This window comes from Adiantum capillus-veneris, chromosome 3 (assembly GCF_014529385.1).
Source record: "Adiantum capillus-veneris isolate H3 chromosome 3, ASM1452938v2, whole genome shotgun sequence".
NCBI classification, from domain to species: Eukaryota; Viridiplantae; Streptophyta; class Polypodiopsida; order Polypodiales; family Pteridaceae; genus Adiantum; species Adiantum capillus-veneris.
The window spans coordinates 25,183,295-25,196,037 of NC_140933.1; the positions used below are offsets into that span (position 1 = coordinate 25,183,295).

Sequence of the window (12,743 nt, forward strand, 5' to 3'; positions counted from 1 at the left end):
TTATTAGACCGTCCACAACTGGGGGAATGTAGTAGTGCAGTGCAAGATTCATGGAGTGACCAACAACGAAGGTTCGTGCTCCAGATGGCAGTGGTGGTGCTGAGCCATCATCAAACTGACCATGTACCTGTGCCCCACATCAAGAGATGAACTTCGATGGAGGAGCATAGGCTCCTCATCTGCAATCATCTCCATCACCAAGCTACGCACCCGCAGAGACGGAACCTTCGAGCAGATGTAGGTGAAGACATCTTTCATTGAAGTTCCTAATTATTGTTGCTTTGGCACGTTGATGCTTTCAACGATGGGAAACCACAGCCCAGTCTCAGTTTCATCCCCGATGACACAATGAAATAGACCTCGTAGGCGGCATAGGCTCCACCTATTGAGCGTACTGAAGGATTAGCGGTGCGGCGATGCTGCACATGATGGGTCGCAGGGCAGAGGCCAGATATGAGAGAGCTCTATGGTTGGTTGTCGGGGGTAGGTCGTGAGAGAAACACTCGACCGGATCAAATAGGATTTCATAGGCGTGGGTTATTTGTTGGAAGATCGTGATGGCATCCTCAACGTCATGGTTGTGCTGTTGTTGTTCATTAGGGTTCCATCTGAAGGCAAGCTTGAGATATACAAATTTATGGATGATTGGCGAGTATGCTAGCTCGACAGATTGATGGGTTGACAAAAACAAGTGAAACATTGAAAGCGCTCTTCAATGCTAGCGGTTTTTCATCAATGTTTTTTTTTCGAGTTTCTCTTTGGCAACGTTCTTATCAGACTCAACTATTGAGCATGCAATAAAATTAGATCTATTTCTCTTTAAGCTTAATCAATATGCTACATGCCCTATATTTATCCTGATGCGTATTTTGTGTCTGGCAGGGAGATCATATACTCAAAACACTGGACGTTTCGATTGCACAAGCGTACCTCCAACTGGACTACACTGCAAGGTTCATTATCTCCATTGCTTGGCGCAACACATAAACGCTATGAGGCAGGGCATGGCTTCCGTTTCTATAATTTTTGGAGAGACCACAGTGCCAACTCTCCACCATACTTTTGTATGGCACTTCTGCATGACATGCACTGTATACTTAACATCTTCAATTTTTAGCACTTCATTGCAAGATAAAATGTTTAACTATTCACATTCCTTTTTTGTAGCTTGAGTCAAAGATCAGCGTGTAGCTTGGACAGTCCAAAAACATATGTACAACATTTCAGGTCAGTAAAGCACTTCATTTCAATTTGTAGTCCATTGATGCTTTACTCCTCAATTATTGTGCCCATAACCCATTTGAAAAATTCACATCAAGTAGATTGGTTCATTATTAAAATCTTCATATCAATCTCTATTATTTCATTTTCAAAACAACTTTGTATGCTCCCATAATTAAAAAACATAATAACAGTTTTTCTCTCTTTTCTCAGTTATTGTATCCATAATCCATTTGTAAAATTCACGTCAAGTAGATTGGTTTCATTATTAAAATACTCATATCAATCTCTATTATTTCATTTTTAAAACAATTTTGTATCTTCCCATTAGAATAATAATAATAACAGCTCTACAATTACTCCTAAAATCTCTATTGATTTACGCACTAAACTATGTCTCCTGTCACAAAAAACGACAGTATCTTCCAAATGTATAGATGCCTTCCACGCAATGCCGCCATTGCCAAATTAGTATCCTTTTGTTCCATTCAATGTGCGACGTTAAATGTCAATTTGGAAATGGAAATGCTAAGCTATATTCTATAGATGTTACAGAGCGAGGCCCACCAAACAAGACTAGTTTACTAAATTTGTCCTTGTTGGAGAAATCCAACGGCGTTACACATCTTCTGATCGTAAATGTTAGATAGTGCTCAGGTGCTCCTTTAATTAAAACTCAAGAAAGATTACGAACGAACCTCATGCAGAGAGAGAGAGAGAGAGAGAGAGAGAGAGAGAGAGGTGTTAAGGTGAAGTACCACTAGCCATGGGGCGACCTTCAGTGCAAACGTTCCGCTTCCTGCCCAACGAGGTTAGTACCCCCAACAGATTATCAACCTTGCAGTTCTCTGTTTCGGAAAGTTGCAAGAGTCTCGGTCTGCCTTTTTTTCCCTCTCAGAAGCACCAATGTGTTATTTGAAATGCGAAAGAATCTGCGTTTCTGTGTCATGAGAACATAGATGAATGGTCCTTCGGGAAGCTAGCAGCCTGGAAGCTCTGCTAGGTGGTTGTTTCAATTTAAGGACGTTTAGGACGCACCTCCATTGGTTCTTTTTATTGCTGTCTAACATGATGTATGGCTAGTTGCTTCCTTCACTTCGCACGGTTGTCACTTTGGCTGCCCTTTTTTTAATGGTTCACGTGGATGCGAGTAGGAGGAGAAGCCTCTATTGTTGCATCTCTTGAGGGCTTAGGGGTACGACTCCGAGTCCCTAGGGCTAGTATATATGCTGCCCTACACCTATCTTTCAGTTGCGGGTCTTTTTGACTCCACTAGTGAGCTGTTCAAGACTCCATTCTCGTGATGTGCAGGGAGCATCCTAAACCCTTTGAGGGCGACTTGTACATCTACTGTCTCCAAAGATGATACAACCGAGATAAGTAACTTAGTCACGGAGACGGGCACCACATGCCAACGGAAAAGAATAGACTGAACAGACTTTTAGTACTTCAATAACAACTGAACTGAAAGAGATTCACGACACGAGACGAGGATTGGTGGAGTTCTACCCCTAGAGAGCACTGGCCCCAAACGTTGACGCCCCTTTCAGTATTTCTTTATTATCGTTGATTCGCAAAGTACAACAACCTGGGAGAACCTCCTCTGCAATCTGCGCACTGAAGAGTGCGACAGAGGGCCCCCAGGGCTCATATTTAAAGGTCCAAAGCCTAAAAGCATCAAATATGAAAAGCTGACCCCAAAAAAACACTTTTATAAAATTTTGGGATTTTCCTAAAAATCCGTCGTGAAATCCGGGATGTCTGTATATGTGTCACACTATCATATTTTGAGGTTATAAACTTTTCTGACTTTGTTTCGGCCAATTTCGGGCGCTTTAAATAAGTTTTCTTTAACTTTTAGGGTTTTTAGGCCCCTCGGCCGATGATCTGTGAGTTGGTCGAGGATTCCTTTTGTTTCTTCTTCTTCTAGGTTTTAGGTCCCTCGGCCGGGATCTATTCCATTGGTCGAAACTTGGTGGGAACTCTTCTTTAAAAAACTAGGACACTTGGCAAGACTTCATAAGTTGGTAAAACATCTTTTGCGTCTTCTGCTTCTTCTTAGGGTTTAGGCTCCTCAACTGAGATCTGCAAGTTGGCTCCATTCTTTAGTGGCTTGACACGTCAGCAATTTGTGACATGTGCTCTTTCATGTGTGTATTGTTAGAGACATGTAGAGAAAGATAAAATGTGTGTAGCAATTCATATGATGAATGATTTAAACTTAGTGCATCTCGACTAAGTGAATGAAATTCTAGTGTATCAAGATGTCTATCTAGATGAGATGATTGGATACTGTTGTGAGTGCATCGGGAAGGATGAGATAGCTGCACAATGATCTAGGTGCATCAAGAGTTCTCGACGGAATGAGATGGTTGGATTGAATGATTAAAACACAAGTATTCAGTGTGAACTAAGTGTGATTTTGTGAATTGCATGCTATGTAGATGTACTGTCTTGTGGGGATGGTCATGGGCATGGTTTGCTTGATTGAAATGTGAAAGAATATGAATCTAATAGTAATAAGATTTAGTAAATCAAGACATCCGTAAAAAGGTCAATGTGGTTTGGATATGATTGCTAAATGGTTACAATGATTAGGATTTGTATCTGAGACCCTCGACAAAATAATAATTGATCAGTGATTGACATCTTTGTAGACATGCTGGATTGGTGGAGTCTGGTGCATGAGTACATAGAGTCAGTGTCTACTGAAGAAAGTTTCCGTCCTTGGCTGTTTTTGCAGAGGGCGATTACAATTCTTTCAAGAGTCACAAAGTGATGACGTGGCATCCCTAACTGGAAGAGAAATGGCTGAGTGGACAAGAGAAAGTGAATTGATAAACTTGAAGACATTACGAGCACCAGCCGTGGGCCCGAAACCCTAAAAGATAGCTGAAAGAGATTTTCATAAATCGTGCTGACATGTTGACATGGTAGATCGTACGGATGCAGACATTGCAAGGCTGTACGGAATTCCGCGATTTGTGCTAACCTTTGGGACCATATGCTTTTGGATTTAGTGCTTTTGTCAGTGCTTTTGAACATGATGCTTTTGGGCATCCCTTGTATTGTTTATAAGAGCCCATGGGGCCTTACTCTGCAGAGCATCTTCACATAGAGTCTGAGAGCAGAGGACCCTCGAGAGTTGTACCTTGTTGTGATCAATAATAAAGATATACCGAAAGGGACGCAAGTCTTTGGGGTCAATGCTTCTGGGCGCGGAACGCTGCCGTGCCGTGTCGACTGTCTCTCTCTCTCTCTTAAAGTTCAGTGATTTTGAAGTTTCTGTTCGTGTGTTGCCATTGATTTCTCGCTTGGAGTGTCCAAGCCTGTAACATTACCAAGGAAGATAAGTTTTACAGGTGAAGGGACGTCAAACATGCCTCTTAAGAGGAATGAAGGGGGAGGGTTTATGGTAAAGGAGAGCAAAATCAATGAAGTAATGTGAGCTATTCGGCGCATTCGCAAAGGCTGCAAAGTGACATGTAGTGGAACGTGTCATGTGCACATCTAACCCTATGTGCATGCGGACAAGCTATCTCAGGTCTAGGGTTCAGGTTAGCTTAGGAAGTGTTCTGGCACCTTTGTGAGCCTGTGAGCAGGCCGTGCATGTCCATGCATGTAGATTAGTTGCATATCCTCTGGTTGTACACAACATGATCATCAGCATGACATTCAGTACCCATCATGAGCATTTTACAGAGCATAGAACCCTTTTTCCCAAAATACACATTTTTCAATTATTATTTAATAAGTGACTTTTGTGGGAAAAGTGAGTAGGGCAATTTGCTAAGGCTCTATAAAAGAAACCTAGCGCTATCACTTTTTGGTAGAAGAGGCAGAAGAAGTTCTAGCAACTTGCAGTGTCCTCTCCTTAGCAAGACCAACAGAAGGCCCTAGCGTTTTCAGCCAACAGAAGCAGAGAGCGTTTCGGGATTCCCTTCCCTAGCATTTTCAGCAGCAGATTCAGCCTGGTGTTTTCATCAACAGCAGATCCAGGTTGGCGTTTTTCAGTTTGCAGACCTAGCCTAGCTTTGCAGATTCCAGCGTCAGATCAGTCCCAACACATCAACGTTTTCAGTTTTCGGCACTTAGCCACAACAGATTTGGGCCTTAGATCTCACCTACCGGTAGCAGATCCTCGTCGTATCGTCGAGTCAGCCAGTGTTTTCAGTTTCAGCGTGCTGTTTCAGATTTCAGCATCTACGTTTTCAGCGCATCGTCGTCGCGTCGTCGTCCTCGCCGTCCTTGCCGACATAGTGTCAGAGATCAATAGAAAGTCAAAAGTTTGAAGATTTCAGCATTTCAGCCCTAGTGTTTTCAGCTTTCAGCCCGTCCTCGTTGTCATTATCATTGTGGTCAACATCGTCGGCAAGTCCATTACATCTAGACCATTGTACCAGATTTATGCAATCTATAGCATAGACCTCTCTCGCCATAGAGAAGGGGGCCCTTGGGGGAGGGTTTGAGAACCGTCTGGTGTCGTATTCTTCTCTCTCTCGCTCTCTGTAAGGTGCAGCGGAATGAATGTTTGCGCTTTGCTCAAGATGAGTGCTTCGAACTATGCTCAAGGTTCCTTTTGTTCTTATGGAAGGGAGAGCCTTCCGTTCTTAATGAGAGAATGCTATGATCACAAACAAAGTGAATGGACACTGTGCGTGCAAGTGCATGAGATTGAGAGATAGAGAGAGAAGAGAGATACGACACCAGAGACGTTGAAAAACCCTCCTCCGAAGGCCCCACTCTCGTCGGCGAGAGTGGTCTACTTATGATTGCACAATCTGGTACAAACTGAATGCATGGGACTGATGCAAGTTTAGGCTATGTCGGCGATGACGACGGGGATGACCACACTGACCTAAGGGCTGAAATCTGCAATCTTTGATCTGCTGTCCAAAAACGCTATGGGTTGTAATCTGTGGCAAGTCCAAAAACGCTGATTTTGGGGATGTTTTCTGATGATCTTTGTCGCTGAAAATCTGTAGGTCTTAGGCTGAAAACTGAGGTTTCTTGGGGCTGAATCTGATGGTCTTTCTATTGCTGAATCTGCTACTCCTTAGGGCTGAATATGCAGGTGCTTTATTGCTGAAAACGCTGCGTTGCTGAGGTTGTGTTTGCTGAAAATCGCCATGCTGAAATCTGTCAAAAACGCCACTGCAGCAAACGCTAGGTGCTGGGAAAAACGCTAGGGTTGTTGAAGCTTCTGCTGGCGGTGGTTTGCTGATGCAAAACGCTAGGGCAAGGGGGCAATGCGGTCTTGTGTCTGATGAAAAGCGCCAAAGGGAAAAGGGGCTGGCGATGAGGAAAAACGCTAGGGCTGAGTCTTGCTTGGAGGGGAGAACCGCCAAGGTCTTGCTTGAGAAGTTGTCTGCTGAGCTTGACTCCTGTTGCCTCTTTTGCCATTTAGTGCTAGCCTAGGTTTGCTTATATACAAACTTACTCAATTTGCCCTACCTACTTTCCAACAAAAGTCACTTAGAAATAAGAAGTGAAAAATGTCAAAAATAGGTAAAATAGGCTAAATGCATTGGAAAATTCCCCTGAAGGTTTCTGATGGGAATGCTTATGATCATGCTGTGTGCAACCAGAGGATATGTATCTACACTAAGTGATTGGGCATGCACGGTCTACGAATAGACTCACAAAAGTGCCAGATCACTTCTAATCTAGACTAACTGGATTGACTGAACCCTGATCATGCTGTAGCTTGTCCACGGACACATAGGGTTGGATGTGTCACTTGACATCCCCTCCTTTTCAAAGCGAGGTACTGGTACCGAACTGTATGGCGTCGAGGGAGATCGTCAATAGCATCCAGAATCCTAGAAGGGACTCTTCGCCGGCCCACTTTGATGTGTGGGTCGTGCGGTACTTGAACTTCATAAAGGTCTGCAATGCTTGCTTCTTTGGGCCGCGCCGAAAGCGACAAAGTCTTCTGTGGCTCCGTCAATGCTTCAACTTCGTCGAGAGTCATGCTTCTTTCTTCTTCAAGAATCTCCATGGCTGAAAATTCCTGAAACCATTTCCAACACAAAACCATGAACATACCTATTCCATGTAAAGTGAGTGGAAAAATCATGTCATCCTAATAGACTGTGCATGCAATGTAGATGAACAAAGAGACAGAGTGCCAAACCGTTCACCACACACACGTAAACAATGAGATCGAATCTTTCTCTTCTGATTTGAAGCAATCAACTGTGGCAATTCACAACGGAAATGCCTATGCTTGGTGCTCATACTGTCATGTGCTCTTGCTACAACTGTGTCGTGCCAAGGAAGAGACATGGAATGTGACTTCCTTGAATGCATACTTTTCAGCTTTTCATGAAAAATCCGCATACATCCATGCTCATTCATGAGTGAAACGTGCTCAACATACAATATGTCATGCCTAGGAAAAGGGATCACACAAAGATGCTAACGAAAATATAGGAAACGATCACGAATGAAACACTCGTACAATGCATGTGTACTAATCATGCGAACACATAATACTTTCTGTGAGGGTTCTTTGGACCTAGGCTCGAGAGCCAAGATCGGTTCTTTGTGATTGATCGAATCTGCAATGAGGTTAGCTTCACTGGAGAAAGTATCAACTAACACATCATCCTTGTGAACAATCACATCATCTTCATGCAAATCATCATGCTCGTGAGAAATCACATCTTGATCATGCAAATCATCATGCTCATCATTATCATCCAAATCATCATGCTTATCATTGTCATTCAAATCATCATGCTTATCATTGTCATTCAAATCATCGTCATGCAAATCATGTGTGTCATGCTTGGGAGAAGAAGAGATTGAGAGAGTCTCCTTTTTCTGATTCTGTGCAAACTGCGCCTGCACAATAGAAAAGAGTTGCAAGAACTCTTTCATGTGTTGATCGCTCTGTTCTTGTCTTGCTTTGTTCTCGCGATCAAATTCTGCTTGTCTTGCTTTGTTCTCACGATCAAATTCTGCTTCTCTTTCTTTGTTCTCGCGATCCAATTTGGCTTGACTTTCTTTGGCTTCCAAGTCGTACTTACGCTCTATGGCTGCCACGCTTTATTCGTAGTCACAATCTATGGCTGCCATGCTTTCTTTGTAGGCCTTTCTTTCTGCTTTTCTTTCTTCGCGTTCCAACTTTCTTTCCATAAACAACTGCTTCAACTCCTCCATAGGAGTTAGTGTAATCCTTGGCGTAGATGGGGAAGGGGGAGGGTCGGAAAAAGCTTCTGGTGGGGAAAATTCTTCTTCGCCTCTCTCATGTTCATCACCTGTATGCGAAGTATCCATTCCGCTTCAGGTGAGGACCATGCACTATGATCTTTGGTTCTTAAGTTCACGAGGAACTTGGGTTCTTGTGGGTCTTGGGTTCTTGAGGGTCTTGAGGTTCTTCGTGAGGTTTTCTTTCGCTTGCAAACTGTGTCTGAGAAGGATCTTCTCTTCACTTTTCCGCGGGCGCACCCCTTGGCGGCCTTGCGCTCACACCAAGGTTGCTTTTTCCCACCTCATGTCGATTGGCCGGCCGCTAAGTGCACGGTCTGCTTACAATGAGTGAAAAGAGGCACAAGGGGAGGCTGGACAAGCCCTTCTTTCCTGGGATGCCTGTCACTCTTCAAAAACACGATTAGGAATTGACACGCCCAAGCGAACTTGGGTTCGTGCGACCGCAACAAGCAAAAAAATTCTTGTGATTCTTTCCTTGAGTGATACAGAACACTGTCAAAGCTTTGATACCAATGTAAGGTGCAGCGGAATGAATGTTTGCGCTTTGCTCAAGATGAGTGCTCCGAGCTGTGCTCAAGGTTCCTTTTGTTCTTATGGAAGGGAGAGCCTTCCGATCTTAATGAGAGAATGCTATGACACAAACAAAGTGAATGGACACTGTGCGTGCATGTGTATGAGACTGAGAGATAGAGAGAGAAGAGAGATACGACACCAGAGACGTTGAAAAACCCTCCTCCGAAGGCCCCACTCTCGTCGGCGAGAGTGGTCTACTTATGATTGCACAATTTGGTACAAACTGAATGTAACTAAGTCAGACTTTGTAAATAATTAATTTATTTACGAGAAAAGAATTATCTAATTAGTTGTGTGCACACCAGAATAGACCTAGCAGTTCTAAGGCCTCAGGTGAGCCTAAATGCGGGCTAGAACACCTCAGAGGGACCTTAGCAGAAATTACCCTAAAGCCCTAGTGATTGGGAAATCGGGTCTCCAGAAAGGGGTAAGCAGTAGCCTCAGATTTTAGGCTCAGAAAAATACGCGCGTCAGTACCCCCCCTAATGTGAGCGTGCTCTACGCGGTGGAGCCCTCCATTGAAGCTTGAGAGCAGCCCCTTGCGACATATGTGGTAGCCTTGTGCTCCCATTGTCAAGAACAAGGGATCTCACAGTCATAGACACCTTCTGGTGAAGTTTCATCGCGAGAAGCTGCCGTAGACGCTCTCCTAGCAGAGTGCGGCTGCTGAAATTCTCTGTTTTCAGCCCTAATCACCTCGATTAGGGCTGTTTTCAGCAGATCAGCCATAGAAATTCTCTTCTCTCTCCTTATCCTAAGTCTACATCAAGTTTGGCGCGATTCCATCGCGAAGAAGACCTGTGTTTCGGCGTAGGGGTGTGCACAGGTAAGAATTTCAGGTTATGTGCAGAAAATTACAGCAAGCATGTGCGTGTGCATTTTGCTTGTTTCTCTTTTGTGTTCGATGCATGAATGAATGAGCATGAAGGCAACACATAACGGAAGATGGACTCTCCTCTGTGAGAGCTTCCGATGAGCTGTTTCGGAAGATAGACTCTCTTTTCGAGAGCTTCCAACCAATCTCGCAGAAGAGGGGAAATCCCCTAAGCAGTAAGAAAGTGGAAACACTTTCTCAGTCAGTAGTCAGAACAAAACAGAAGAAAGAATAGAGGACGGGCGTATGCCCCGTTCCTGTGCTTGTAAAGATTCTCCCTTAGTAATAAAGATATTCTCTTTATGGGGGGGGACCAGCCCATCTTCTGGTCCCCAATGAAGTGTCAAGTTTTCTCGCTCCCTCTAATTCTCTTGAGTATTTGAAGTGCAATTAAACGTCAGTTTACGCTTCCGTATTTTTTGTGACAGTGGTATTAGAGCAAGGTCCTCTCTCTCTTCCTGAAGGGATTGACGACTCTTGGCAGATTGCAGAAATGGGAGGACGCGAGATAGAGTTATCTCTCCTTCAACAGCAGGTGGAAGAGTTGCAGAAAGCTCTCTCCCATCCAGAAGTCCAAATGATTCTCCATACTCTTGAAAAAGGGAAGGAGAAAATGCCGATGGGGTCGGGAGAAATCCCACAGAACCCAAAGGCGCCACAACCAAGAAAAGATCCTTTGATTGGAACTTCCCGCATGCACGAGAGGCAGAAGAAATCTCCAGATGGTCATGTGCGGTTTAATCCAAAAGTTCAAGAGTAGGATCCCCCTGATTCCCCTCAGTTCTCTTTCATGAAGGATGTGGAAGACATAGTTTCTCCGGAAGACATGTTTCTCGACTATCCGTCGCAACAAGAAGTACATTCAAGGGAAAGGACTCCTATCCCCAAGGAGTCTAAGCATCGAAAGAAGGAGCACCATAAGAAGAAGCACCACAGGCAGAAAACATTCAAGTCGGGAGATAAAGATGTGAAATTCGACACCTACAATGGACGGCGTGATAATGACAAAGCTTTGGCTTTCATCCGCCAATTTGAAGTTGCATTTGCTGAAGGGAATTTTAAAGAAAGATCCAAGCTTCGCCATGTTAGTTTGTACCTGAAAGGCACCGCCAGCAATTGGTGGTTAACCCTTATCCTGGAAGATCGCAAACCCCAAGATTGGACCGCTTTCAAGAAGGAGTTCTACGCACAGTTCCTTCCTCCAGACTATGAGGAAGAGGTAAAGAAAGAATGGGATCGACTTTCACAGTCAGAGAACGAAACTGTTCCACGCTATGTGGATAGGTTTTGGGACGTTCTCTTGAAAGTCACTCCATTCAAGAAGATTGACGATTCGGAGAAGATGCGCAAGTTTGAAGCAGGTTTGCATGAAGCCTTGCAAAAGGCTATGAAGCTTTACCCTCGAGGTAACTTGCAGATACTTATGGAATCAGCCCGCATAGCTGATGGAATACATGACAAGGGTACTCCCAGGAAGATGGAGCAAAGCACTTACCATGCTAAGCAGAAGGCTCTCCATGAGCAGCCTACCTCTTCTACTTCTTCTCAAAAGAAGAAAAGAACCGCCTCCGAAGCAGAAGCAAAGCCAAATCAGCCCAAGAAAGGGAGATATCTCTCTCCTGCTGAGTTGCGAACCTACATTAGTGAAGGAAGATGCTTCAAGTGCGGACAAGTTGGTCATATGAAGGGTGACTGTCCTACCAAACCTCCACAACCACCCTCTTCCAATGTAGTCCCAGATGTACAGGGAAATACAACCAAGGATGGAAAAGAAAGAGCTCTTCTCAAAGCATGGGGTAGTATCACAACCAGCGGGCTCTTATTTTGTTTGACCCTGGTAGTACAGACAACTTCATCTCTACCAAGCTAGCTGACGACCTGAACTTGCAGCCCAATCGTTTTGGAGTCTCTATTCAAGCGCAATCTGCTTTCAAAGGGCAGAACTCAAACTCTACTCCAATCATAGGGAAGTTGAATCTAAAGGTCGACGACTACAAGGATCAAGAGTCTTTCTTACTAGCTTCACTTGAAGGATGCGATGTTATCTTGGGAATGCCTTGGCACTACAAGATGCATCCCATTCTTGACTATGTTCAGAAAACCTTATCTTTTGCTCATAAAGGAAAGGAGTATCTTGTACTTGCAGATGCAGGTGATTGGCGTATTCCTATCGCCAACCACATTGCCATCAAGAAAGAAATGAAAAAGTGTGTTTCAGCGTACTTGATTTTTGCAAGAGAGAGAGATGTGTCTGTTTCACAACTTTCTTCCTCTTTAGAGCAAAAAAGACTTAAGTTAATAGAAAGATATAAAGATTGTTTTGCAGATGAACTTCCAAATGAACTCCCACCTTCGCGACCTGAGGATCATACCATTGATTTGATCCCAGGAAGTTCTCCTCCAAATCAGCCCCCTTATCGAGTTAGTCTAATGCAGCAAGAGGAAATTCTCAAGCAGGTTAACGAACTTTTGGAGAAGGGCTTAATAAGGCCTAGTACTTCTCCATATTGTTCACCTGTCTTGCTAGTACAGAAAAAGGATGGCACATTCTGCATGTGCATAGACTATAGATCTCTAAACAAGATCACAATCAAGAATCGATTTCCAATCCCTCGGATTGACGACATTCTTGACAAGTTACAAGGAGCAAGTGTCTTTAGTCGTATAGACTTGAAGAGCGGTTATCATCAAATCCGCATAGCTCCTCAGGATGTGCTTAAGACTTCATTTAGAACAACCTTCGGGTTGTATGAATTCTTAGTGATGCCTTTTGGACTCACTAATGCACCAGCTACATTCAACAGAATGATGGATAGAATCTTCCACTTATATAGAAGTTTTACAGGCGTTTTCTTTG

At 43.8% G+C, this 12,743-nt stretch overlaps 1 protein-coding gene across 4 annotated transcripts in view; it reads left to right on the top strand.

Moving 5' to 3' along the window:
* The first annotated feature begins 1,859 nt into the window (after positions 1-1,859).
* The window catches only part of LOC147460630 (protein SAWADEE HOMEODOMAIN HOMOLOG 2-like), a 61,264-nt gene continuing 50,380 nt past the window's right edge, over positions 1,860-12,743 (top strand). Inside the window, exon 1 of one of the 4 annotated variants that reach the window (XM_086508253.1) lies at positions 1,860-2,032. In XM_086508253.1, the coding sequence (XP_086364379.1) occupies positions 1,988-2,032 (45 nt within the window). In that variant the 5' untranslated portion in view covers positions 1,860-1,987. The remainder of the gene's footprint in view (positions 2,033-12,743) is intronic. The other 3 variants (XM_086508256.1, XM_086508263.1, XM_086508270.1) reach the window with 3 other exon arrangements.